This window comes from Dama dama, chromosome 3, assembly GCF_033118175.1.
Source record: "Dama dama isolate Ldn47 chromosome 3, ASM3311817v1, whole genome shotgun sequence".
Classification (NCBI taxonomy): domain Eukaryota; kingdom Metazoa; phylum Chordata; class Mammalia; order Artiodactyla; family Cervidae; genus Dama; species Dama dama.
The window spans coordinates 70330140-70355341 of NC_083683.1; the positions used below are offsets into that span (position 1 = coordinate 70330140).

Sequence of the window (25202 nt, forward strand, 5' to 3'; positions counted from 1 at the left end):
GAGGGCAGCAATTTTATTTTTGACTATGCATCACAGCATGCAGAATTTTTATTCCCCAAACAGAGATGGAAGCCCTCCCTCCTGCAGTGGAAGGGCCGGGTCCTAACCACTGGACCACCAGGGAATTCCCTAAGAGAGGGCATCTTAATTGATAATGCCTAGCATACCGTTCTTGCCCTGGTATGTATGATAGTAAGCATTCAATAAATATTTATAAATTTAAACTTAACCAGGGAGTTCCCTGGTAGCCTAGGTTTTGGGATTCTGGGCTTTTACTGCCATGGCCCCAGTTTGGTCCCTGGTCGGTGAAGATCCAACAAGCCACATGGTGTGGCCCCCCCAAAAAATTAACTAATTAACTTAATAGTGGTACTTCGAGAGAAACAAGTTTGTGGGGGAAGCTGACAAGTTCAATTCAGAACATACTATGTTTGTGGTACCTGTGAAAAACCCAAATGGAGTTTTTCAGTGGACAATGGGTTAGACTGGAGCTCCAGAGAAAAAATCTGGACTGGAGATACAGTGCCAGTGACATATGGAGGTCATTTGAGCTGGGGAGAGACTGAGACCACCAACGGTACATAGAAGGCAAAGGGCACAGGATCTTAGACTTCTGGGGTTTGAGAAACAAGCAAAGTTGTTCCTTATACAACAGAGAAGAGAGAAAGAGAAGTCGCTCAGTCGTGTCCGACTCTCTGCGACCCCATGGACTGCAACCCACCAGGCTCCTCCGTCCATGGGATTTTCCAGGCAAGAGTACTGGAGTGGGGTGCCATTGCCTTCTCTGTATGCAACAGAGAAGGAATTGCTAAAAAAAAAAAAAAGGTAAGAGGGACGCCAGCAATGTTTGTAGGAGAGAAAAGTCAACTGTGCTGGCTGTTGCTGAGATGTCGAGCAACACAAGGACTGCAGAGTGTCTCTGCAGAGGCAGGCCACACCCTATGAGGAGTGAGCTTGCAAAGGTGAGGGAGTGAGGGAGAGGAAGTAGAGACCTCCACGTGTAGGCAGCTGTTTCAAGAAACTTGACTCTGAAAAGGAGGAGAGAGAGAGGGTAGCAACTAGGGAGTACAGTAAATGAAGGGAAGTCTGTCTAAAGGTGGGAGAGACTTTGATATGTTTAAAAGCTAATGGTAGGGTTTCCCTGGTAGTACAGTGGATAAGAATCTGTTAGCCAATGCAAGAGACACAGGTTGATCCCTGCTTTGGGGAGGATATTCTAAATCCCTCAGAGCAGCTAAGCCCATGTGCCACAACTGCTGAGCCTGTGCTCCAGAGCCAGGAGCCACAGCTGCTGCGTGCTGCATCTACTGACGCTCACACACCTGGAGCCTGTGCACCAAGAGGAGCCCCTGCAGTGAGGAGCCCATGCACTGCAACCAAGAGAAGCTCCTGCAGTGAGGCGCCCATGCACTGCAACCAAGAGAAGCCCCTGCAGTGAGGAGCCCCTGCAGTGAGGCGCCCCTGCAGTGAGGAGCCCCTGCAGTGAGGCGCCCCTGCAGTGAGGAGCCCCTGCCCACTGTAACTGAAAAAGCTCAAGTGCAGCCATGAAGACTCAGTACAACCCAAAGTCAGTTAAATAAATAATAAAATAAAAAAAGAAATGCATTTAAAAAAATAAAAATTAATGGTAAGGAGTCAATAAAGAGGAAAAAGTGCAGGAGAGAAGGCAGAAGAGGGTGAGATTTGAGCACTTAACAACCACCAGACGAGTGAATAAATGAATAAGGAAAAACGTGTTATTCGCTCAGTCGTGTCCAAGTCTTTGCGGCCCCATGGACTGTAGCCCTCCCGGCTCCTCTGTCCATGGGATTCTCCAGGCAAGAATGCTGGAGTGGGTAGCCATTTCCTTGGTCACTATTTTGGAAGTGGGAAGGGAGAGTGGAGGGGTGGAGCAAACTAAGGAGAAGATCACCAAGGCAGAATCCCAGTACTGGCAGCCGGGGCCTCAGATCATGTGTCAGGGGAGGAGAGCTAGCTCTCTGATGTCACCAAGAGGGTGGGGCTCACCCTACTCCAAGTCTCCAAAGCCAGAGAGCAAGCCTGTGTCTTGCAGTAGAGAAACTGGGCTAAGGGGAGAAGAGGAGTGATCAGGTAAGGAGGAAGGATGAAGTTCTGGGGCTTAAAGTTCTGGCAATAGACGGTGGGGGTCAGTTCCCACTTTCCACCAGGGAGAAACTGACATTAATCCTCCATCCACCCCCATAAGCGGTCAAAGAATCCTGGGCTATCTGTCCATAGTCCCTGATTCAATTGTAATTAATACATTTATTATGTCATTAGTTGTTATCTGTCTTTAAGCTTTGAGAGGGCAAGGGCTGTGTCTGTCTCCTTCCCTTCTCTTACCTCCAGTAGCTGACGCTGTTCTTTTCACACAGGAGGCAGTCAGCCAACCCTTGTTAAGAGCATGAGTGAATGAACCCACACACTAAAGTAGCGTCCCACCCAAGAGGCTTACGTACCAAGGATCATATCTGTGTTTCTCAGCTCCCCAAAATACATCCTAAATTGATTTTACCTTTTCCTCAAACTGAACCCCTCTTTGTTTCTCCTAACCACTTTCTCTTTCTCTCCAATTTGATCTTACTATTTCTCTGGCTCTCTCTTTCTCTGTCTTAATGTTTTTCTGAATCTGCACAGGCAGCACACAGCTTCAGGTCTGTGGCCATCAGAAATGGAAATATTGGCCCTTGTGTAAATTTAATAAAGGTCACACATTTTTGTGTCTTGGTCACCCATTAACTCTTTGCCTGTGTCCTGTCTCAAACCTGATTCTTTCTCTTCATCTTCCTGTGTCCAGCTCAACAGTCCTCCCACCATTCAGGGCCGGCTCCTCCTGTCCCTAGATCTTCTGTTGGGCCCCGGAAGGTACTTGGAGGACAATCACCCGACTAGACCCCCTCCTCTGATTTCCTGCCGTGCTGGTCTCAGCGCTGCTGACCACATCCTCTCTCACCTTAGTTGTGTACTTCCTCCTCAGACACATCACCCAGGACTTCTCAGACCCCAAAACCTCTTACTGACCCCCATTTGGGTCTTCTGCCTTACCGTCTCTTCTCATGACAGGGTTTCTGTTCTTGTCTTCTGCCCCAAACTGCTCTTAGAACCATGTCTCTCTGCCTGCAAGTGGTCAGTCCTGTCTTTTTCTGGATCTCCATCACCCCGTTTTCCCACAGGTGATGTGTTGACAGCAATGCTATCTGGCCGGTGGTGGCCGAGCACCTGGGGACACCTGGGGCTAGGGTCCCGAAGCCCTTCTCGGGGGTCCCAGCTCTGTGCCCTCTATGCCTTCACTTACACGGGGGCAGATGGCCGGCAGGTGTCTTTGACTGAAGGAGACAGGTTCCTACTGCTTCGAAAGACCAACTCAGACTGGTGGTTGGCAAGGCGCCTGGGAGCACCATCCACCTCTCGCCCTGTCTTTGTCCCAGCTGCCTACATGATAGAGGAATCTAGCCTCTCCCACAGCCCAACGACCATCACCCCCAGCCGATCTCTCTGGACTCCTGGTAAGTAGGTCCTCCCCCATCGCCTTCCTACCTCCCTGGCTTCTGGGAATTATTGGAAAGATCTCCTTCCCCCAAGCTTCTGCTGACCCTCCACTCCTACTCCTCCCCTCCGTGGTGTCCCCATTGCCTCTCCTTCCTAGTCTTAAGCCTTCTAGATTTCATGTAATTTTCCACCTGCTCTTTACCTGTGAGCCCCCAGGATGGGGGACCTAGCCAAGAACCCTGGGGGGACCCTGCCGCCAACTCTTTCCATTTCTCTGTGTCCAGGGCCAAAGTTATTTCCTGGCTCCCTGGAGGAGATGAACCTGTGTCAGGAACCCCCAGGCAGAGCCCAGGCTACATGGGAGCAGCCTCCTCCCCTTCCCCCTAAAATGTGTAGAAGTGTCAGTGTGACCAACTTGAGGCCCGGCCTCCTGAAGCCCTCCCAGGAAGGACCAAGCGGAAGATCCCTTTCCCAGGAAGACTTGCTGACAGAGACCGATGCCGACATGGTGAGTCACGGCACCTCACTGGAGCAATCGTCACTGCTGGGCTCGGTTCTAGGCACACTGGGAAACAAGACAGACAGAATCTCTGCCCTCCAGGGATCCCCATGGGGATGATGAACACATAAATAAGATAGCCTTTGAAACTTAACAAGTGCTACCAAGAAGCTAAATGTGGTGAAGGATGACTGGTCTAGGGAGGCATCTCTGAGGAAGTGACGGAGTTGAATCTGAATAAGAAGAGACAGCCCTGAAATATACGAGACGAGAGATGGAATTCTAGCTCTGGGACAGCAAGCAGCAAAGATCCTGAGGGTATGTGGAAACTAGAAAATGATAGGGACTGAAAGGCCTGCTCAGCTATGCTCTTCTTGTCTCAGCCTCCTGACTCCTGGCCCAGTGCAGGGTTGTTTTTTTGCTGTGTTCTGTCTTGCTAGCTCAGGTTACCAGCAAGTTTCCTCTAGAGATGTAACTCCGTTCTCTAGAGATGTTAACTCCTTTGATCTTCCTGAACATTTGGCTCCTCACCTCCCTCTTACTTACTAGTGGGTGAAAAATGGCCCCTCTCTCATACTCTGCTAGCTAGCAGGGCTCTCTGACCCCTCTCTAGCTCCTCTCACTCTGGAGGATATGAGGGTGGGACGCTGCCCCGCCCTCCACACTCAGAAAAGCCTGTTCCCCTTTCCTGAGGTCCTCCGGTGGGGGTGGGGGTGGGGTGGGGGAGGAGGGAAGTTGGCAACAGGAAGTGAGGAGAAAAGCAAAGACTGTGAGGGAGGGAGTCAAAGAAAAAAAAAAAAAAAACGCAAGAAAAAAAAAACAACTGCTGGGGACTAGGGTTTCCTCCTCAGTACCTGGGTCAACCCAGACGGGAGCTGGTGGTGAGAAAATGGAGGTGGAGAGAGGAGGGGTGGTTAGAGAGGAGACTGGGGGGGCCCAACAGAATAACGGCCTCTTTCTTCCCCCTTTCCTTGTAGGCAAGACCCCAGACCCTCATGTCAAAGGCCCCTGTGTACTGCAACCTGGTGGACCTTCGCCGCTGTCCCCGATCCCCACCCTCAAGCCCTGTATGCCCCCCACTGCAGAGGCTGGACGCCTGGGAACAGCACTTGGACCCCAACTCTGGACGCTGCTTCTACGTAAATTCGCTGACTGGCTGTAAATCCTGGAAGCCCCCACGCCACACTCGAACCCGAGAGACGGTGAGGCCTTCCCTCCTGCTTGTCTCTTGTCCCTTGAGTCTCCTCCTTTCCCCTCCTGATCCCCAGAGTAGTCTCACTGGGACTCTCGGAAGATCAGAAGAATCAAAAAATTGTGAGAAGGGCTTTGAGAACCGACGGAGGTGGCATCTCGACGGGTGCAGTTTTACCTTTCCCTCCCCCCAGAACCCCGGCTCCATGGAGGGGACACAGACCTTGAATACGGACAGTGGTATCCTGCAACGTCAGCCAAAGGACGTAGAATCTGGTCCCAAGACATCAGAACTTTTCGACTCCCAGGTGAGATCCCTTCCTCCTCCTGATCACATTCAGAAAAGCCATCTTTTTAGACTTTCTCTTTTACTTGAGACATTCTCTTTACTGGAGACATTACCCCAGCAACCCCCTGCCTCACACCCACATCCGCATCCCTCTTCCCCTTACAGCCAGGGACTCCTAAGTTCAAGGTCCCCACCTGTTTCTCCAATCCCCTCCCTCAGGGTTCACCCTACCTCTGCAGACGCACCTCCCAGCTGGACCCCAACAAGCCTTCATCTTTGCAGTGCCCTCGGCCTCTGCCAACAGTCCTAGATGACCCCCACGTAAGTCTGTTTTCCTTGTGAACGCCAAGATCCTCCCTGCCCCAGCCCCCAGTTCTTGCTCCTTCAGAAACGCCTTCCTCTTTCTGAGTGATCCCTCTCTCACCGAGCACCGATCTGGTCAAACCTTAAAGGACCTCACTCCTGGGAGATCCCCTGGGGGAAAGCCATGGTGACTGTGGGGGGCTGGGTGACTTATTGAGGCCCTTCCTGCCGCTTCCCAGGAGGTGGAAAAGTCGGGCCTGCTCAATATGACCAAGATCGCCCAGGGCGGGCGCAAGCTCCGGTGAGAACTAGCAACACAGCCCGGGCTGGGGCTGGAGGCTTCGCGGGTAGCGCGGAGGGTTGGGAGAGGCCCTCCCCTATGTGACTCTGAATGACCTTTGCTCTGTTACCACCGCCCCTGCAGGAAGAACTGGGGCCCCTCTTGGGTGGTATTAGCGGGTAACAGCCTGGTGTTCTACCGGGAACAGCCGCCGACCGCCCCCTCCACGGCCTGGGTGAGTGTGAGGGAGGGGCGCAGCGGGGAGCGGGGGGGGGGGTTCCGGCACCCCTCCTACTCGCCTCAGGCCAGCTGCGGGGGCGGAGGTGCGGCGGGCGAGGTCGCCAGTCCGCAGGCCTCCGGGTGGGAGGGAGGCAGTGAGGGGAGCGGCGCCCTGGCCTCAGTTTCCCGCCTCGTTGCCAGGGACCAGCGGGTAGCCGGCCCGAAAGCAGCGTGGACCTGCGGGGGGCGGCCCTGGCGCACGGCCGCCACCTGTCCAGCCGACGCCACGTGCTGCACGTGAGCCGCCCTCTCGTTCCCCGCCCCGGTGCGCGCCGGCCCCGAGGGCGCGCCCCCAATTTCCCGCTCGGGAAACCCAGCCCGCTCGGCCTCCCTGCCTGTCTTGCTCCTTCCCGCTGACCCCCTCCCGCTTTTCCCCGCGGGCCCCTCAGATCCGCACGGTCCCGGGCCACGAGTTCCTGCTGCAGTCTGACCAGGAGGCTGAGCTGCGGGCCTGGCACAGCGCGCTGCGGGCGGTCATCGAGCGCCTGGTGAGCGGTGGGAGTGGGCGGGCAGGAGGAGTGGAGGAGGATCTGTAGGATGCGGGGGTCATGGATGAGGGACGCAGTAGCCTCCTGGTAGAGGGTAGGCCTGGGAGGTATGGGACCCCAGCAGCCGGGTCGGCGGTGCAGATGTCGCTCCTGGTTCTCTTCCCACCTCTGATTCGGCCCATCTTGCGGTGCGGCTTCCCTGGTGGCACAGACGGTAAAGAATCTGCCTGCAATGCAGGAGACCCGGGTTCAATCCCTGGGTCGGGAAGATCCCGTGGAGGAGGGCTTGGCAACCCACTCCAGTATTTTTGCCTGGAGAATCCCCACAGATGGAGGAGCCTGGCGGGTTACAGTCCACGGGGTCGCAAAGAGTCGGACACGACTGAGCGACTAACACTGGTGCGGATCTAGGATCGGGAGAACCCCCTGGAGGGGCGTCTGTCCGGCTCGGGACCTGCGGAACTGGAGGAGCTGAGCCCCGGGGAGGATGAGGAAGAGGAGTTGGAACCAGTGTCCAAGTCTCTGCTGCGGATCAGCAGCCGCCGGAGCTCCAGTAAGGGGCGGGCCTGGGGGCTTTTCCCTCGCTCCTCGGGGCCCGCCGCCACCGCCGCTCTCACGCTGCGCTTTTGCGGCAGGTCGGTGTCCCGACGCAGCAGAGCAGAACCGCGTGCGGAACAAACTAAAGCGGCTGATCGCCAAGAGGCCGCCCTTGCAAACCCTGCAAGAGCGGGGTCTGCTCCGAGGTGAGGGGCTGGGCCGCCTGGTACCCTTCTCCTTCGCTGGTGCCCGCTTTAGTGTTTCTGCAAGCACTTTTGTTTACATTCCGGATCTGGGCACCAGCTTGTTTCCTGGATGAGAAAACTTCAGCAGGCTCAGGGTAGAGCTTCCCAGAACTAGATCAGCGGTCTTCTGAGACCAATACTTCCCCTCGGCTTGCTCCCTACAGCTGATTGTTACGGGGAGGGGGTGTACCTCCTTGCCCAGGCAGGCAGGAGAGCCAGCCCAGCTTTGGGGTGAAGACCTGTGCTGGAAAGAGCCTCCGTGGGTGATACCGTCACTGGCTTCCCACCTCACTCTGTGCCCCCCCCCCAGACCAGGTGTTCGGCTGCCAGTTGGAGTCTCTGTGCCAGCGGGAGGGGGACACCGTGCCCGGCTTTGTGCGGCTCTGCGTTGCTGCCGTGGACAAGCGAGGTCACTTTCCCCACGCGTCTCCCCCTTCCCACCGGCTACACCCCGCCTCCCCCGCCCTACTGTGCCCTTGCCTCTCCACCCTCACCAGCACACGTTGTAGATCAAGAATCTTTACCTGCTCCCCGCCTCATCTCCCAGGTCTGGATGTGGATGGCATTTACCGGGTGAGCGGGAACTTGGCAGTGGTCCAGAAGCTTCGCTTCTTGGTGGACAGAGGTGAGAAGGCTGTGGGCAGGTGGTCGTACTAAGAGCGTCATGTCTCAGAACCCAAAGGTCCGAGTGAGGGAGCTGGCAGAACCGGGGAGGTCTTCTGGCTGGAGCTACATGTCTTAGCTCTTGATCTCTTTTACTTGTTGCAGAGCGGGCCATCACTTCCGACGGGAGATACATGTTTCCGGAACAGCCAGGACAAGGTACTTCCATGGAAGGCCCCTCCAACCTTTAACAGTCCTCCATACCATCCCTGCTCCCCGTCGACTCCCCTATGTCCTGCTCCTGTTTTCTCATCCCAGTCTCTGCCCCACTGTGAACCCCCCTAGGTGTTCTGTGGTCTGCCTTCCCAGGATCTTTCCCTAAACTCCTGATCTCTTAGTCTCTGAGTCCCTCTAACCCTCCAGGAGCCCTGAGCCCCTCTGTACCTCCTTCTCCTTCCAGAAGGCCGATTAGATTTGGACAGTGCCGAATGGGATGACATTCATGTGATCACGGGAGCCCTGAAACTTTTTCTTAGGGAGCTACCCCAGCCTCTGGTGCCCTCACTACTGCTGCCCGATTTTCGTGCTGCCATTGGTAAAGGCTGGGAGCTTTGGGCACTAGCCTTGATATGGGGTGGAGAGTGGGGGGGGAGCATGAGTGATAAAAGATAGAGCAGAGGTTCCCTTCCACTCCTCTGTCCCAGCCTGAGTGCAGAGATGGAAACTAACTTTCAATTAATGTGCCCACCCCAGTTGTGTGTGTGTGTGTGTGTGTGAGTGAGTGAGTGTTTAGAGGGCTGAGTTAAAAAGAATTCTAAGATTGTAGTTGGACTCAGTGAAAAAGAAAGTCATGATCGATTAATGATGTCTTCCCCAAGCACCAGAAAGGATACTGAGGTTACCCACTCTGCCCTAACACCTTTCCTAACCTCACTCCCATGCCCTTCCTGTCACTCTTTCTAGCCCTCACTGAATCAGAACAGTGCCTCTCTCAAATACAAGAATTAATAAGCTCAATGCCAAAGCCCAACCGTGACACTCTGCGGTACCTCCTGGAGCATTTATGCAGGTCAGGAAGACTGAATATCTTTGTTCATGTCAGGGGAGGGTGGGGTGGGGCCTGCAGCCGGGACTCTGTGTTCAGATGGGGTGAAGGTAGGGAAACACCTAAGGTTCGTGGGTGAGGGAATAGGCACCCTCTGTGCAGAGGACATGTTGCCAGGGTCAGTCAGCATCAAATGAGGACTAGGGAACAAGACAAGTCCAGGGATGCTGTGAGAGAATTAAGGAAAAACCTCACCTTCCTTCTGCCTCTTTGTCTTTCACTGGGACAGTGGGGATGACTTATTTGGCAGAGCTGGGCAGTGACCTCTGAGAGAGGATAGCCATTTGAATGAAAGCCTTTCAGATGATGAGCAGAGAGGACTCCAGGGGCAGTCTCTGAAGTCTGGAAGAGGCGGGTATACCCTAGATGGCGACCTGAAGGTTGAATCCTGAAGGTTTCTCCACTGGTCTCAGCTCTGTCCCCCTGGAGGCTTTCTCCTTGGTTTTCTTCAGCCACTGTATGGAAGGGCCCCCAAAGTGGACTCGTCCTCAAACCTTTGATGGGCTAGATTTATTTGAAGCAGCAAAGCTGCTATACTCTGGCCCTGTCTCTTGGCCTTTGCCCACAGGGTGATAGCACACTCAGACAAGAACCGCATGACCCCCCACAACCTGGGAATTGTGTTTGGACCAACCCTGTTTCGGCCGGAGCAGGACGCATCGGATCCAGTGGCCCATGTCCTCTACCCTGGGCAGGTCGTCCAGCTGATGCTCACCAACTTCACCAGACTCTTCCCCTGACTGGGGCGAAGAAGAGAAAATGTATTTCCAGTGATCTCTGTTGGGTAGCCTTTGGTGGGGGCAAGGGTGGGGGGTGTTCTGTTTTGAGGACATCCCTTTAAATCCTGTTTCCCAGATGACCGTCTCCACCTTTGTGAGTCTGACCTGGGGGGCTGGGATAGGATGAGGAAACTTCTCTAAAGAGGAAGGTGGCTGGATTAGCCCCTGCTTCTCTAGTTCCTGGTCACCACCCCTCCCCCAAGATAGTCACATTATAAAGCAGGGCTTTTTCTGATGCAGTTCCTTTATTATCAGGAAACAGTGTCATTATCAAATTCCTCCCCAAATATATATAGGCTGTGTACAGCCCCAGCCCACCCCTCCCATCCCTGGGGCACCCCAGGGGGCTATGGCTCCTCCTCCAGACTTCCTGGTGGGGATGGAAACCCCTCAGGAAATGTGGATCTGTGGTCCCCCACTCCTTAAGCACTGGAGTTGAGGAACTGTGTCTCCCCAGGCAGGGATCCCAGTAACACACTCATGTTGCCCACGGCCATGTTGGGGGGCCCAGAGGGAGGTGGGGTGTGTTCAGAGGTGTCCCTCTGATCGTGAGAAGGGGGAGGACTCAGCCCCTGGGCCTCATCCAGAATAGCCACAAAGTCCAGCTGCGTGTTGTCGAGATCAAGAGAGTCCAGAGGGTTACAAACCTGCCCTTCAGGAGGAGGGTACAAGGCGGGGCCCCCCCCCAGCCTGCCCGCCTCGGGATGGCCACAGCTGGGGTTGGTGCCCCCTGCCTTGAGGGGCCCATAGCAGGCTGGCAGTGGGGGCAGAAGTCGGGGTGGCGCTGCCGCCCTATGGGGGGCCTTGTTGGCCCCTGCTGCAAGATTTTCATGGCATGAAGGGGTCGGATAGGAGCCTGGCTTGTGACTGGGCATATTAGGTGCAAAGCCAGGTCCATATGTGGCCACTGGGGCCTTGGCAGGGCTCGGGCTGACCTGGGAACCCCCCAGAAACTTGGGACTGTGATAGAGAGGTTCTTGGACTGGGGGGTCTCCCCTGCCCCCGCCCTCCCACAGCAGCTCCTGTTGAGACTGAACATAATTACACACGAGTTGCGCCTTGAGGTGTCCTGTAGAATGAGTGGGGGACTCGAAGTCCAGGCCGGGCCTGGCTTCTGAAGGCAGATAATCAGGAGGTGGCTGGGCATAGGCGCCTGACTGGGGATACTGGGGAGGGGGAGGCTGTGGGTAGTGGGAGAGCAGAGGCTGTGAGCGTGGAGACCCCTCGGGGTGGGCATTGAGGCAGGGTGGCAGTCCTGTGGCGTCAGAACCTACTGGGCACCCCTGTTCTGGCTTCACATGCACTTGTCCATAATGTTCAAGACGAGGACACTGGCTGTAGGCTCCAGCTGGAGCCCTGGGGCCTGAGTAGAGCCCAGAATGGGAAGGGAACTCACTCCATGTTTCTGGGGTCGGTTCAGCATAGGAACCCTGCTGGGGACAGGGGTTGGGGCCATAGTTGGTGGGTGGACCAGGCCCAAGAGGCAGGGAGCCTGGCCCTCTAGCTCCATAAGGCTCAGCTGCTGCCGCCTCAGGCCCTCCATACCCCAGAGTATCAGCAGGTGGGAAGTCCATATAGGGGTTCAGACCACTGCCCATCATGGAGGTCCCAACCTCTGGCTCCTCCCGTAGCCCTCTGGTATCCATGGAGACATTCTCAGTGATGCTGGGGGGCTGTGGTGAGTAGACAGAGGTTGGGAGTTGGGGATCGAAGTTCTGTCCTCCTCCTACCACTGTCGGGGGGTTGTGGACACAGCCCAAACTCTTGAACCGCTGGACTCTGGCTGGGGCAGGGCGGTCAACTGACCGAGCTGGGTCACTGGCCCTCCGGGCGACCCCTGCGTTGGGGTTGTATCCTGGATACTCAGCTCGGCTTCTCCAGGGAGGTGCAGGAAGACCCCCCGTCCGATCCAGGCTGGGTGCTGCAGTGGGTGGGGTACCACCTCCCCTGGCTGAAGCATATCTGGCCCGGAGCAGGTAGTGCTGGGCAGGCGTGAGGCCAGGCAGAGAGGATGCCCCGTTCTCTGGTGGGGAGCCAGGGGGGAAAGGGGAGGCAAGGGAGGAGCGGCGGCTGACAGTATAGGCTGAGCTGACACTGCTGGAGCTGCTGCTGCGGCGGTCAAGAGATACTGGGGGGCCCAGACGGCGAGAGCCAGGAGTGCCTGCAAGAACAGACAGGCTGTGGCCGGGAGCCCTCTGAATTTCACCCTGCCTCCCCCAAGGGGAAGCCTTGTCCTGGAATTCCAGGGGAGGCTCCTTAACTCGAACCACTCAGTTCTCTCCCCTCCTTCTCCCGTTCCCTTTCTGCTTCTGGGTCACCAGGGATTCAGGGTCGCTGTGAACAGTCCTACAGGTTGTGCACTGCACAATCATAGGGGACAGCATTCAAAAGACAAAAATTTTCTGATAGATGGAAGAGTATCTTGAGGAAAGGGGACCTTTTTCTAATGGTACAGCAGCCCTGAAACGTGAAGTCTTCCTTCCATTCTCAGAGAAGCACCAGATCTCAGCCCTGCAACCACGCCCCACACCCATCACTCACCGGTGTGCGGCAAGCTGGGCAGTTTCAGGCCCCGGGGCCCCATCGGCCGGAACTGATGTAGCTGGTCCAGCCTGAGGTTTTCAAGGCGGCGAAGGGTAGACAGCCCAGTTCCCGCAAGGCAAGGCCCCTCGTCCAAGCTGGACAGGTCCTCCGTGCTGCCCCCTGCGTTCCCAGTCATTTCCACACCGCTGTCTGTATTGGCCGCGCTGCCTGCTGGGGAGTGGTCACTGCTGCAGGACGACTGGGCCCCAGGGCTCGGCTGCGGCTTCTGCGGGGAGGAGGAAGGCTGAAGGTGGCGCTCCTGCTCCTTACCCACGGCTCCTGCACTTGGCGAGTGACCAGAGCCTGTGTCCCGGGGACTGCTTACAGGTGTAGAGAGGGTGGATCACGTGAAAGACAGGGCTGGACTAGGGGAAAGCTGCTGATGAAAAGAACCTAGACTACCTAAACTCCAATCTGTGCTCTATGACCTTGGACAATTTTTCTGGGTTTCTTCATCTGAAAATGACAAGATTAAGTTCCTTTGTCACGAAGTTGTTTGGAGGCGTACCTGGAACTATACTGGTACAAGGCTTAAAATAATACACTAATTCCTATGTGAGCTTGTTGGACCCAGGCACTAATGAACTACAGTAAAATCCTGAGATCTGAGGTAGCCTAAGGAGCAACACTCGGGTAAGGGACCGGGGACCAGCCGCAGAAGAGAGGTGAGCATAGACGGAGACGGGCCAGTGGGAAGGGGCTGGGAAGATGTGGGCAGGGCAGGAGGGGCATGGAGGCAGGGCTTGGCCTCACCATGGCGCCCTCCGGCACTGCCAGCCTACTGTCCTCTCTGACAGGGCCGCCGTCCCGCTCCCTCTTGGGCTCCACCGAGGCCGGAGCCGGTGCCCGGGGCAGGGGGCCGTCCCCGCGGTGCCGCTTCGTCACGTGGGCATCAGGGCCGTGCACTGTCTTGACATGTTTCCTGAGCGAGCTGGGATCTGTGTAGCGTTTGGTGCAGCCAGGGAGCTTACACACGTAGGGCTTCTGTTGAGTGGAGAGTGAAGACCGCAGGCAAAAAGGATCAAATCGGGAAGAAGAAATGGGAAAAAGTGGTGGCGTTAAGTGAAGACAAGGGGACTCAGGGAGGAAGGCATCGCACCCAAGGAAGGAAGGAGAGTAGGGCCCTTGGAGGAAAGGATCAAGGGGAAGATGAGGAAAACGGATAGGCCTGGGAAAGGGGAGGGGATGAACCCAGGGCTGTGAGGCCTCATAAATTCAGGGGGTTGAAGGTACCCTAGTTAGAGTGGGTCTGTTTTAGCTTAGCCCTTTGACAGGTTAGAGGTGGGGGAGGGATGGTAAGTGGAAATTCTTGGTCTCAGAAAGACGTTCTCCAGGGGAATTATACGGGTGGAGGGGAACTCACCTCTGTGAAGTGGGTGCTGGGCTAGGGGATTTCTTACGGGGGACGCTCCCCAGTAGGTGGCGTCTGTAAGTGGGGAGGAGGGCCTCTGGAGTGGGGCATTCACCTCATTGGAGTGGGTCCGATTCTGGTGCTTGGCTCGGTCGCTGGCGTTGCTGAAGGCTTTGCTGCAGCCCTCGTGCTCACACATGTATGGCTTCTCACCAGTGTGCGACCGCAGGTGCGTCTTCAGGTTCTCCAGGCGCGAGTATGACTTCCGGCACCCCTCAAACTAGGGGACATGGGGTCAGAGGATGTCCCTCAGACAGAAGGACATGGAGGTTAGCGGAACCCTGAATCTCAAAAGGGACGCACATCAGAGAATATAACTCAAGCGTGGGACTCCCCTGGTGGTCCAGTGACCAAGACTCTGTGCTTCTAATGCAGGGGACTTGAGTTCAGTCCTGGTTGGGGAACTAAGATCCCACACGCTATGCAGTGCAGGGGAGGAGGGGGAGATGGGAGAGTGCTAGGCCTGTAGAATTCCCGAAATTCAGGGACAAGGGTAGACAAGAGCTGAGGGGACAGGAGTAGCTGGAGGCACTCTGCCTGCAGGGATGTGGAGATGAGGCAGCGAGCACGCTGGGTCAAGTCAGAGCACGCCTCCCTGCCCCGGGAGCCCAGCCTGTGTTACGACGGGGTCATCCTGCGAGTGTGTGCCCTCCATCCACGGCTTCTGCATTAAGCCAAGTTGCGAGCACAGTGCCCAGGTCCACCATACGGTCTGGTGCCCACAAAAATGTTTTACTTTCTTTTAAAAACAAGGGAGGGACAATTAGCTTTTTAGGTCCAAGAAAGTGTTCTAAACATGTAACGTCAATATGTTCATCTTTATACCAATGCAGTCAATAAAACACAATTTGTAAATGTTTGTTTGTGGGGGAAGGGACCTGTGATGGCAGAAGTGAGACCGGCCCCGGCCTTGGTGGGGAGCCCTGATCTGGGAAGCGAGCCTGAGCCTGGGGAGGGGTGCCTCACCGTGCACTTATGTGGCTTCTCGCCCGTGTGTCTGCGCATGTGCACCACCAGCATGTACTGGGCTTTGAAGGGCCTCAGCTCCCTGGAGCAGCCGCCCCAATGGCACACGAACTCCTTCCGCTCTCCATGGATGTGCTCACTATTGATGTGCTGAGGGAGAAGACGCAGAGGCTCTCCGGGGTTCCCCATGTCCCTGAGATCCAGAACAGACCTTCTCTCCACCTCCCCACCCCACCATATCCCGCCATGACTTCCTGTCACGGGGAAAGAAAAGGCAGGAAGACGATCAGAGCCCACATCTCCGTTCCTCTGAGTTTCTAAACAAAGCTGCAGTTCCTCTGAGTTTCTGCCTACCCACTGGATAGTCCGTCTCTGACCCCCTGCCCTTAGCCTGACTCCACCATGTCCCACCCAGAATGTCCTACAGGCTCCAGCAGCATTCCCGTTACCCCCGGCACTCACATGCACCAGCTGCTCCTGGGAGTCAAATTCCTGACTGCAGCCGTCCCAGCGACAGTCAGTCTCATACACAGAGTCAGGCTCAGGCTTCTCTTCTCTCTCCAGGTCCTCCCGCCCATCCAGCATCCCCAGCAGTGGATCCTAGGGTAGGAGAGAAAACCCCAGGGTCACCTGGTGACAGCTTTTGTTTGGCTCAGGTTCCAGAGGTAAAGCTCCCCGCTCCCCATTACCTGTGTGCTCATGGAGTTGGGACTGGATATATCACCTTCCAAGGGCTCCTCCGGGCACTTGTTAACCAGCACACCCAGCTCAGACTTCAGCTTTCCCAAAGGAAGGTGAGGATGACGAAGGCATAAGTGGGAGGGAGGAAGAGGGACCCCAGCCAAGTCTTCCAGCCCTGAGTGTCCCACCCTAGCAGCTGCAACCCCTGAGTCTGACTTCCTCCTTAGACTGTGCTGGTGAATGGGGTGAGCAAAAAGTGGGATCTCACTTGGAAGAGACTGACTGAACCTCAAGGAGTCAACCCCCGACACCCATACTCCTTTATTTTTCTGGCACTGAAAACCTTTACATCCTCTCTTCTTCCTTCGCCTTTCCTCCAAAAAGAAAAGCCCACCACCCATCCACCCTGAACTGAGGGAAATCAGGTGATTCTCACCTGGCAAGTTGGGAGGGGTCCCCGGGACTGAGGATGCGGCATCATCCCACCCTGCGTGGGGTCATGGGGACCACAGGGCTGGACCCCAAAAGAAGGCGAGGTCCCTTTCTGGTGGTTCATCTGGGGTGAGAATCCCAGAGATGGGCTGTGGAGGAGGAGGAGGAGGAGAGGCAATTACTTAGGACTGTCATCTCATAAAGCCTTAGGAGTTCCTGGGCTCTTTGGAAGGTTTCTGGAAGACAGTGTGGGAAGTGGTGGAGGCAGCCCAGGGGAAGTACTGAGGAGGACTTCCACACCTTTGAAACGATAAGGATTCAAAGAGGATCAGGTGGTTTGGAGGGCTTTGAGGCTTCTAATGGGGTTTGGCAGGGTCTTAGGGGCCTCTTAGCTCGAGGCTGTCTGCACCTCATGGTGCCGATGGAGAGGTGACCATAGGAACCCCCAGGAGAAGCACAGCGTGAGTTGATGAAGGCCACGAGGGAGCTGGGCGAGGTGCGGATAACTGTCTGCAGGTCCAGGCTGGCGTCCGACAGCGGTGAGATGGAGAGTGCCCGCTTCTTGGCCAATTTGACGGCACTCCGGGGAGGGGGAAGCAGTGGCGCTGGGGCAGGAAATAGGGGAGGCAGATACGGTAAGGGAGGAGGCCCCTCATGCATCCAACCCATGAGGACTGACTCTCGGCAAAAAGAAATAACACTAGACTCTGTCCCGTTGACCTCATCTGTGACCTCCTGATCATGCTCTGACTCCTTGATCCCATCTCCAGGCATTTCCTCTTCCAAGGTAGATCCCCTGCCCTCCAACTTTCTTCCTCAGGACAGATCCCAAAGGGGCAGAAAGGGAAGACAGGTTGCCTGAGGCCTCACCCTCCGCGCAGCTGTTGGCATCTCTGGCTGGCCCATAACTGTGGGGGCCGGGCATGCGGGTGGTCTGATGACAGAAGGGCAGACCTGGCAGTCGTAGGAAAGAGATACAGCTGGACTGGGGCACGGGAATGAAAGACGCATACAGTCCATCGTGAAACCCCAAGTAAGGCCCAATCCCATGTGGCGTGGGACCTCAAGTCTTCTTGTATATGGGAAACTGGAATGGGATAGAAGAGGGAGTCCTGGGGCTGGGTGAGAGATCTGCCAGTGGTCAAGGTCCAGGGACTGGTGCATGTACTGACCTTCTGTCCCCATGCCGGGGGCCCCCTGACTGGGGAGGGGCCGCAGACAACAGGGCTCGCCATAGCTACTGACTGATGGAGGCGTCATCGAGTTGAACATGGTTCTCAGAGGAGAGTGTGGGGGTCACTGCAGGAGGGGAAGGGAGACCTGCAAGTCACAAAGGCAGGAGGGAAATACGGAAGGTCAGACAAGGCACGCAGGCCCAGAAGCCTGGGCAGATGACCTCCAAGACATCTGCCACGGGAAATCAAGTGGAAATGAGCATCGCTCAGCTAGGGGAGGTTAAGGAGAGAAGTCCCATTGAGACAGAGGCAGTCTTGGAGATCTTTTTAGGAACTAGGGAGGAGCTATGCCTGGATGGAGAGCGTGTGTGAGTCTGTGTGTGTGTTGGGGGAGTGCTGTGGACTAAAATGGTTACTAGGAGCTTCGAGTGCTTTTTATACCCTGGGTCCTGTTTCCTCTGACCACGGGGCCAGCCCTCAGGGATGGGATGGGGGAACTCAGGAGGAGTGACTGACCTCTGGGCTGGCTGATCAGCCTGAGCCCCTCTGCCTCTCCATCTGTTGCTCGTGGACAGCCGGTCTACAACCTCTCCCGTGTCCAGCAGAGGGAGCCCTCGCCACAGCCCAGACAGGCTCACGGGGCCAGGAGGGAGCCTAGAAGATCTGCCCTTTGCTCTGTAAGGCAGAAGACTGCGAGCGGAAGGGGAGCGAGTTTCTGAGGAGAGCCTCCCAGGTCTGCTGGTGCAAAGGATGGAAGCTGGTGTTACTCAGGGGTGGTTTCAAGCTGGGCGCTGACCTAACTCTTTAGGTGTGTTTTGGAGCAACAGGAAAGGAACTTTGAGGAAAAGCTTTGGGAGGATAAACACACACATTCGTGGGCGCACTCACACACAAGTCATCATCCGTTAGAGGGCAGAGAGGCGGCGAGGGCGAGGAGGGTGCCGCTGTTCGCTTTCCTCTCGGGCTCCAGACTCTGCTCCACCCCGGGTTTTCCGGTCTCCCGGGAACGAGGGTGGGGTGGGGCGGGGTAGGGTGGAGGACGACCGGGAGCGGGCCGGCCGGCGCGGTGGGTGATCCCGGGATGCTGGGATTTAGGGTGAGGGCGGGGTAAGATGGGGAGTGGAGGCCGGACCCCAGGACCCAGCCGATCCCCGCAGCCTGGGCAGTACCCTTCCTAACTCCTCCTTTACTAGCGGAGATCCGGGTCCTGCAAGCAAGACCTCCCAACTCGACCTTGGCATTACGTGGGGGGGGGGGGGGGGTGGGGGCACAGCTGGCTGGCAGCTGGATGAGGGGACACTTCTCCCGCCTCCTTCCTCTATGACTCATCCAAGGAGGCGGGGGCTAGCAAACGACCCCCCCCAAATCTAAAGAGACTCCCCCAAACATGCCTACCCAGTCATCTTTCAGCCCCCATGTCCAGCCACAAGGGAACCGAGATGGAAATGGGGCGATATCCCTCCTCACCCACGCGTGCCACAGCCCACCCACGTCTCCCCTTCACACTGGTGAAGGGAATATTTCGCTAACTTTTCCAGCTACAGAAAATGAAGGTTTTCTGGGGTGTGGATGAGAGCTCAGGATGGAGCAGAAAGCTCTAGGGTTCCCTTGCTGGAGCCCTGAACCATCTTCCCAGTCTCCCAGTTTTCCAGAGTCCCCCCTTGCACCCCCGCTCCCCAACTCCCAGGAGCCGGCCCCGCCCCCTTCTCCCGGTCCCGCCTTCCCCGCCCCCGTGCCTCCTCGGCCCACCCAAGTCGCCGCCGCAGGCTCTGGCTGCAGACGGCTCCGCTTCCCCCGCCCGCCCCGGGAGCATAGTCGGACGAGCCGCGGCGGAGTTGGGGGGGGGGGGGGGTTTGGATTGAGAGGCGGGACACATTCTTCCCTCCTCTCCACGGTGTATCCAGAGAGCTGGCTTTGGCGCCCGTGGCGGAGGTGGGGGGCACTGTTGGAGAATGGGAGTCCCCTTGGTGGGTGGAAAAGAAGAATCCAGAAACTAAACGGAGAGAAAGTGACTAGGGTAAATAAAATAAGGTGTGTCTGGGGAGGGGGAGGGGCCAGGACACCTTAGGTTCCCGGGTATCCCCGCTGGCTTCCTAAGGGTTAACCCCTCCAGACCCCCGGGAACCCCCTAGTGACGTCAAGGGCGGGGTCTACACTCCCTGGTAGGGGATGCCTGGGAGATAATGGGGGGGAGGGTATCTCGACCCCGCCTCCAAGGAAAACCAACCTAGTGCTGGCCCTTCCACGTTCCCCCTGGGAAACTGTCCGGCCTTCTCCCGCTACTGGACCGTAAGGACCTAGCCTATGAAGACCCCAGTTCTCCAGCGCCCGAAAACCTTCAGTCCGCAGTCTATGGGCTTCCCTTTCCCTAATCCTGTCCCCAAAGCTAGGTGCCCAGGGCGGATTGTTTCGGGGTCACGGGGCCTGAAAGAGGCTTCAGAGCGGGGAGCAAGGGCAGGCAGGGTGGTCTGAGCCAGAGGAGGGGCCTCAGTCCCCAGCTCCCGTTTGGGAGGGGGGCCAACGGGGATGCACAGTCAGGCAGCGGCCGGTGGTCCCGCCCCGTCCCAGTAGGGGTCTCCTGGTGGCTGCCCTCGGCTGCCCCGGTGGTCCTGAGGTCAGAGGGTCAGGACCAGGTCTCCTCAGCTCCTCCTTAGCACCCTGCCTGCAGCCCTTGGGACCCAGGAGTCCACATTCCTTGGAGAATCTTTCTCGGGCCTAAAGTAGAGACTGACTGCCCCTGTCCCCTTCCGACCCCAGAAGACAATTCCTTCCCTTCAAAACACATGCACCAGCAAGCACATCTGTCACAAGACCGGTCAGAGGTTCAAGCCCAGCCGCCCCCCAGTGGTCCTGTCGCTCACACAGCCCATCTAGGACTCTGTCCAGAGCTGTCCCCTCCTTTCAGAAACACTGATGTCTTCCTGCCCAGCGCTCAGTCACACCTGGGGTTCGCTCTCTACCACGCAGACCTCCAGCTAACCGTCCTCTCAACTTCTTCATCCCAACCTCATTAAAATGAGATGTTTCTAATATATGGGAGAGGCGGAGACAGACAAAGAGATCCACGGTTGTCTGAGACAGAGACACACAGACTGTCAGAAGGAAAAATGATAGAGAAAGGCAGATACATTCGAAAAAATTCTCCAAACTTTCCAGTATTTTATCCCAGACTCTCCCACCTCTATTTTGCCTCTGCGCCCCTGGTCTCCCCCTCGGCTGGGCAGAGTCCCTCGCAAGTAGAGCATCCCCTCAGGTCCCTTCCCCCACCGCTCCCAGGTGGTCCCCCGCCTGCCCCCCTTCTCACCTCCGTCTGGGCGCCGGGCTCGGGATGCACGGTCCAGAGCTGGAGTCTGGGCTGGGGGGTGTGCGGTGGGGAGGGGGGGGCGGACAGGGCTACAGCAGCGCAGCCTCAGGGCCACCCCCAACCCCCCAACCTGGCCCCCAGTCCTCCCGCCGGCCCAGCCCGCCGGGCCGCGAGCCGGGACCACCCGTGAGAAGCGCAAACTTTTTTTTTCCCTTTTGCAAAAACTTTTTCTCGCTCTAGCCGCTGGCGCGCCGCCGCTCTTCCCGTTCGCCCCTCACCTCCCTCCTATGTCCCTCCCTCTTGCAGTTCTGGAGGATGAGGCGGGGTAGCTGGAAGCAAGAGAGGGGGTGCCGGACTTATTGCACCCCCAGGACCCCCAGGATCCTCCCCCTCCCTTGAGGGACCCTATACTGCCTACCCCCCCCCCCCCCCCCTCTGAACACGCTGCTGGTAGTGGGTGGTAAATCCCGGCCTGGATCCCTGGATCGGCTGCCCACCAAGAGGTCCTGAATCAGAGCCAGAAAAAACAAATTGAGAAATAGATTGGGGGGCGGAGGGAATGACCAAAAAACTCACCCGGGAAAAAGAATATTAGAAGTAGGGTCGTCGACTTTAGTTGGTGCTAACTGGGCATTCCACAGTCCCGTAGTTTTTCTGCCGGCCTCACCCTTTGGATTGAACATGAGGGGGTTGGCACAGAGTTGGGTTGGGAGCCCTGGGCGGAAGGTAAGGGGTCCAGGCAGTACAGGCGGGGAGCAGCGGCTGCGGCACTGGGTGTAGGACAGGGCTGTGTTCACAACATTACTAAGGAACTCTGAGACCGAAGCTCTGTTCCCCGAGAACTCCTGCTTTTCTTCACCTCGAACGAAGTTCTGGAGGATGGGGCCACCTCTGCACCTCTACGCGGCCCGCGCTCTTGCTGCTCCGCAAAGCGGCCTGCTCCCTCTGCTGGTCCTTCTGGCACATGACACCTTCTCCGAGTCTGGTTGGAGGCAGAGGAGACTGGGGGAGGCTTAGATCCCCCAACCCAAGCCCAGCGGGGAGCCCGTGGAGGGGTTACATAAGCCCAGAGGGCGACACTGGCAGAGCCAGTGCTGCGGAGTGGCGGGGTCTGATAGGGGAGTGCCCTTTCTTTAGGACTTGGTTGCCATGGTTACCGGATGCAGGGGAAGGGGCAGCTATTTTAGTCTCTCTGAGTTTTCTTTAGGAGAAAGGGAAGAAGACATGGGTGGGGGGAAGAAGCCTCTTTCTTCTCCATCACCCCTCAGATAGACCTCCCACATCTTAGTTCTGCTTCCAAGAACCACCCCTCCTTGGGTTTGGAGGGTCAATTAGTTAACTGTTCAGTCTGAGGGTCAAGGGGAAAGCTGAAACTAGGCAGGGGTCTGAGGCCTGACAAATATGTGTAGTAACTGTGGGAGGACAGATAAGGAGCCCTCTTTTAACCTCCCTCCCCCACATGACTTTGACCCAGACACCAGTTAAACCCAGAGGGTCAGGCAAGATCAATGATGACTGGAGGAGGGACCACGCGATGTTCCTTCCAGTGGAGTTTTCAGAGTACACTGCTTTCTCCTCCCCAGCCAAGACTCTAGACCAGGGATTCTCAAGCAATTTGCTTTCAGTATCCCTTTACACTCTTAAAAACTATTGAGATAAAAAAAAAAAAAAAAAACTATTGATTTTTTGTTTATGTGTTTATATCAACTTACCATGCTAGACATTAAAACTGGAAAAAAAAAAAAGCTGTAACCCAAGAATACACAAGCACACATCCCATTAACAAAGATGTCAGGAAGATGATGTAATCACATGTCCTATAGCTTCTGGAAAACTCCACACTAGACTACTGAGATGTTGAAAATGAAAAAGCAAGTACCATCTTAATTTCATTGTGGAAATAGTCTTGACCATGTGAAAGGGTCTCAGGGACCTCCTGGGAGTTCCACACTCTGAGAACCATTGTTTTGTACCATCATCCCAGCCCTTCATGATTCACACTTGCTGATGATTTTTTCTTCATTTTTATTAGGAAAGTATAAACATTTGCCTCCCCGATGGGTCCTGCCCCAGAGAAAAACCAGGAAACTTTTCAGGCTTAGCACCACTCTCTCTGGACTCCCATTTCTGGGGCTTTCCTAAACACCTCCCCTTCGCCCCTTGCCCAGGTCCCTGTTGAGCCTCCCTTCTAGCACTTCCACAGCCACTGCCCTTGGCCAGACCGCCTCCCCCATCCCAAGGCTGCTGGGCTCTTGGTTACTTCTTCCGTCCCTTGCTTGAGGACCTTCTCTTCTCTGGAGAGGCTGAGGGATTTTTCTCTGCCTCTCCTTCCCACACTCCCTCCCGTCTTCTCGGACAGCTTAGGGCAGGAGCTCACACTTTCTGGATAGACTCCTTTATAGGACACACTTTCCCCATCTCCCCCACATATCAACCAGCCTGAAATGGGCCAGAGACCGGACGCAGAGGTGCCCATTTGGGTCTCAGAGGGGTCAAACCAGTCATAGTGCCAGATGACCCATGGGGTGGAGGTGAGGGTCAGGAACCTGATGCCTCCAGCCACAGAGGCCCTCTGCCTAGGGACCCCCTAGGTTGATCTCTTCACTCCAGACCCCCAGATCCTCTTGCTAGCTGCAGCCACAGGCCTCTACCACCATATCCGGCACATCTGTCTTGACCACGTTGCCATCACGGTCAAGGTAGAGGAGAGAGAGAGGCCTTCGGGCAGTAGGGACACAGCAGGAAGTACCCAAGGGCCAAGGGTTGTTGGCCTTGAGGAGGCTGAAGACAGCAGAATGGAAGGAGGCAGCAATGCCAGGGCTGCCAGCCAGGTGGGGGGGACACTGGCCGCTGCAGTAATTCAGCCGGTACCCCTCGGGTTGCAGGATCCAGTCCCGCCATCCCAGCTCCTGGAAGTCTACGTAATGGTCTCGCCGACAGCATAAGGGGGTCGCAGGCTCACAGCTGGGGGTCCTCCTCCTGGCCCGGCCTGCTCCAGGCCATTTGGGCCGGGTCTTAAGTTCTAGGAAGGGCCGTTGCTCTCCTGCTGTGTCCAGGAGCTGTGGGGCGACGGTGCAGTTGCCTTCCAGGGGACTGCAGTCCAGTCGGAGTTTCAAGACACCAGACTCCTCGCGCTTCAAGCCGCTAGAGGGCAGAGTCAGGGCGTGCCAGCCCGGGGTTGTCAACCGGTGCTCAGCCAGAAGGACGCGGGACCCGCGGCCTCTCCTCCTGCCCCCCCATCGGAAAATCCTCAAGGAAAGAGGGCCGGGAAGGGTGGCGGGCACGGACAGCCAGAGGCGAGCATGGTACAGGTGGTGGGACCGAGGGGCGGACAGGTGGAAGGCGAGCGTGGAGCTGCAGGTGGCGGTGGAGGAGTCTGCCAGAAAGATGGAGACGGGATTGGAGAATGTGGGCGGAGGTGATGCTGTCCCTGAGGCTCCCGAGAGCCCTGCCCGCCGCGCTCCCCAGCTCCCACCTGCGGAAGAAGCAGGGACTCCGAGGCCAGTCCGGCTGCAGTTCCTCCTCTCCCTTCCAGACCCGGCTCCCTCTGCGCCTGCTATCATTGTCTCGTTCCCCTTCTGCCCCTTTGCCCCATCAGCTCTCTGCCTGTCTCTCCCTCACCCACCTGTGAGGACAGCAAAGCTGACGACCTGCTCCCCACTCGCGGGAACCACTCTTCCCCGCTGCAGTCTCCGGAGGGCTCTGGTGAGCACCGCCTGCGGTGGAGGACGGGTCCTCCGGGGACGACTGGCCAGCTGGAGCCCCTCGAGGATTTGCTGCTTGGCCAGCTTGAGGACCAGAGCTCGCTCTGCGTGGGGTGCCAGCGGGGGGCCCCCACAGGAGGGACACACAGACCCTGCCACCCGTGCCCACACCAGTGCCCACAGCAGCACCAGCTGGAGCTGGACACTGGGGAGCCCCATGGTCCTGGTGAACGGCCCGGGGTCAGGTCGGGGGCCTCGGAGGGCCGGTGCTCCTCCTGTTGGGTCTGGCTGCGTGGAGGCCAGTGAGGAGGGCACGGCGGCTGCAGCCAGCAGTGCCACACCTACCCTTGGCCAAGGGTAGGGCCGCCTGTCTTCTGTCGCCTGGAACTCAGGAAGGCAGACAGTGGATGGTCCAATGGGTAGCGATGTTCAGTGCAGTCTGCCAGTTCGACCCTCGCAGCTCACGTCTGGCTACTGACCGGGGCCTCTCTGGAGCCAGCAGCCTAGGGCTCCCTCACCTAGTGGTCAGCAGGCAGACCTACCCTCTGAGCCCCAGGATTGGCCAGCTGTGCTGCCCATCAGGCCCCTGCCGTGGGTGGAGGTTCCCCCCTGGAGCTCAGGTTTCACCATCTGGCCCTGGTCACGGAGCTTGAGGTAGGGGTGGGGGGGGAGTGGGGGGCGATGTGGACACGTATGATGCAAGAAGGAGGAGGATTTCACAGGCTCAATCCCCAAGGTCTGGGGCTCGGGGGAGGGAGCTCCATGTGAGCAAGGTGGGAAGGTCACTTCCCCCCATACCTCCAGTCTAGCTCCTGGCCTCCACTGTTGCAGCAGTTTCCATGAGGCAGCTGGGAATCCC

The 25202-nt window shown here is 57.0% G+C and overlaps 3 protein-coding genes across 12 annotated transcripts; 1 reads left to right on the forward strand and 2 right to left on the reverse strand.

The window, feature by feature from the left end:
• Positions 1 to 2012: 2012 nt before the first annotated feature.
• ARHGAP9 (Rho GTPase activating protein 9) lies at positions 2013 to 10322 on the forward strand. Of its 8 annotated transcripts, none has more exons than XM_061131483.1 (18): positions 2013 to 2091; positions 3174 to 3506; positions 3774 to 3997; positions 4966 to 5190; positions 5374 to 5487; positions 5688 to 5789; positions 6011 to 6072; positions 6196 to 6286; positions 6472 to 6567; positions 6720 to 6818; positions 7230 to 7371; positions 7454 to 7561; positions 7911 to 8009; positions 8148 to 8225; positions 8369 to 8422; positions 8664 to 8798; positions 9167 to 9272; positions 9877 to 10322. In XM_061131483.1, the coding sequence occupies exons 2-18, from the start codon at positions 3191 to 3193 to the stop codon at positions 10046 to 10048; spliced, it is 2223 nt and encodes a 740-aa protein (XP_060987466.1). In that variant the 5' UTR covers positions 2013 to 2091; positions 3174 to 3190; the 3' UTR covers positions 10049 to 10322. The 8 variants fall into 8 exon arrangements, with proteins under 8 accessions (XP_060987466.1, XP_060987481.1, XP_060987470.1 ...); XM_061131498.1 differs by having other exon boundaries at positions 2028 to 2091; positions 3429 to 3506; XM_061131487.1 differs by lacking the exon at positions 2013 to 2091 and having other exon boundaries at positions 2949 to 3506; positions 5074 to 5190.
• Positions 10323 to 10375: 53 nt separating this feature from the next.
• On the reverse strand, positions 10376 to 20927 carry GLI1 (GLI family zinc finger 1). 3 transcript variants are annotated; one of them, XM_061131424.1, is made up of 13 exons: positions 20640 to 20927; positions 17852 to 18070; positions 17333 to 17480; positions 17031 to 17114; positions 16570 to 16765; positions 16165 to 16309; positions 15737 to 15826; positions 15510 to 15647; positions 15048 to 15197; positions 14137 to 14301; positions 13424 to 13654; positions 12629 to 12896; positions 10376 to 12248 (listed from the first exon to the last, which is right to left on the reverse strand). In XM_061131424.1, exons 3-13 carry the CDS (start codon positions 17430 to 17432, stop codon positions 10510 to 10512), a joined length of 3306 nt encoding a protein of 1101 aa, XP_060987407.1. In that variant the 5' UTR covers positions 17433 to 17480; positions 17852 to 18070; positions 20640 to 20927; the 3' UTR covers positions 10376 to 10509. The 3 variants fall into 3 exon arrangements, with proteins under 3 accessions (XP_060987407.1, XP_060987408.1, XP_060987409.1); XM_061131425.1 differs by having other exon boundaries at positions 17852 to 18073; XM_061131426.1 differs by lacking the exons at positions 16570 to 16765; positions 17031 to 17114; positions 17852 to 18070; positions 20640 to 20927 and having other exon boundaries at positions 17333 to 17430.
• Positions 20928 to 23266: 2339 nt separating this feature from the next.
• On the reverse strand, positions 23267 to 24562 carry INHBE (inhibin subunit beta E). Its single transcript, XM_061123323.1, has 2 exons — positions 24265 to 24562; positions 23267 to 24015 (listed from the first exon to the last, which is right to left on the reverse strand). Exons 1-2 carry the CDS (start codon positions 24560 to 24562, stop codon positions 23267 to 23269), a joined length of 1047 nt encoding a protein of 348 aa, XP_060979306.1.
• Positions 24563 to 25202: the final 640 nt, after the last annotated feature.

Excerpts from the sequence above, each read along its gene's own strand:
- GLI1 (XM_061131424.1), bottom strand. The coding sequence starts at position 17,432 with ATGTTCAACTCGATGACGCCTCCATCAGTCAGTAGCTATGGCGAGCCC. Across the intron at positions 15,648-15,736 it reads CCAACTCCATGAGCACACAG|GATCCACTGCTGGGGATGCT; the intron begins GTAATGGGGAGC and ends CTCCTACCCTAG. Across the intron at positions 12,897-13,423 it reads CAGTGCCGGAGGGCGCCATG|AAGCCGCAGCCGAGCCCTGG; the intron begins GTGAGGCCAAGC and ends TCCTCCCCGCAG.
- ARHGAP9 (XM_061131483.1), top strand. The coding sequence starts at position 3,191 with ATGCTATCTGGCCGGTGGTGGCCGAGCACCTGGGGACACCTGGGGCTA. Across the intron at positions 5,488-5,687 it reads CAGAACTTTTCGACTCCCAG|GGTTCACCCTACCTCTGCAG; the intron begins GTGAGATCCCTT and ends CCCCTCCCTCAG. Across the intron at positions 6,819-7,229 it reads GGGCGGTCATCGAGCGCCTG|GATCGGGAGAACCCCCTGGA; the intron begins GTGAGCGGTGGG and ends GTGCGGATCTAG.
- INHBE (XM_061123323.1), bottom strand. The coding sequence starts at position 24,562 with ATGGGGCTCCCCAGTGTCCAGCTCCAGCTGGTGCTGCTGTGGGCACTG. Across the intron at positions 24,016-24,264 it reads CAGCTTTGCTGTCCTCACAG|ACTCCTCCACCGCCACCTGC; the intron begins GTGGGTGAGGGA and ends TCTTTCTGGCAG.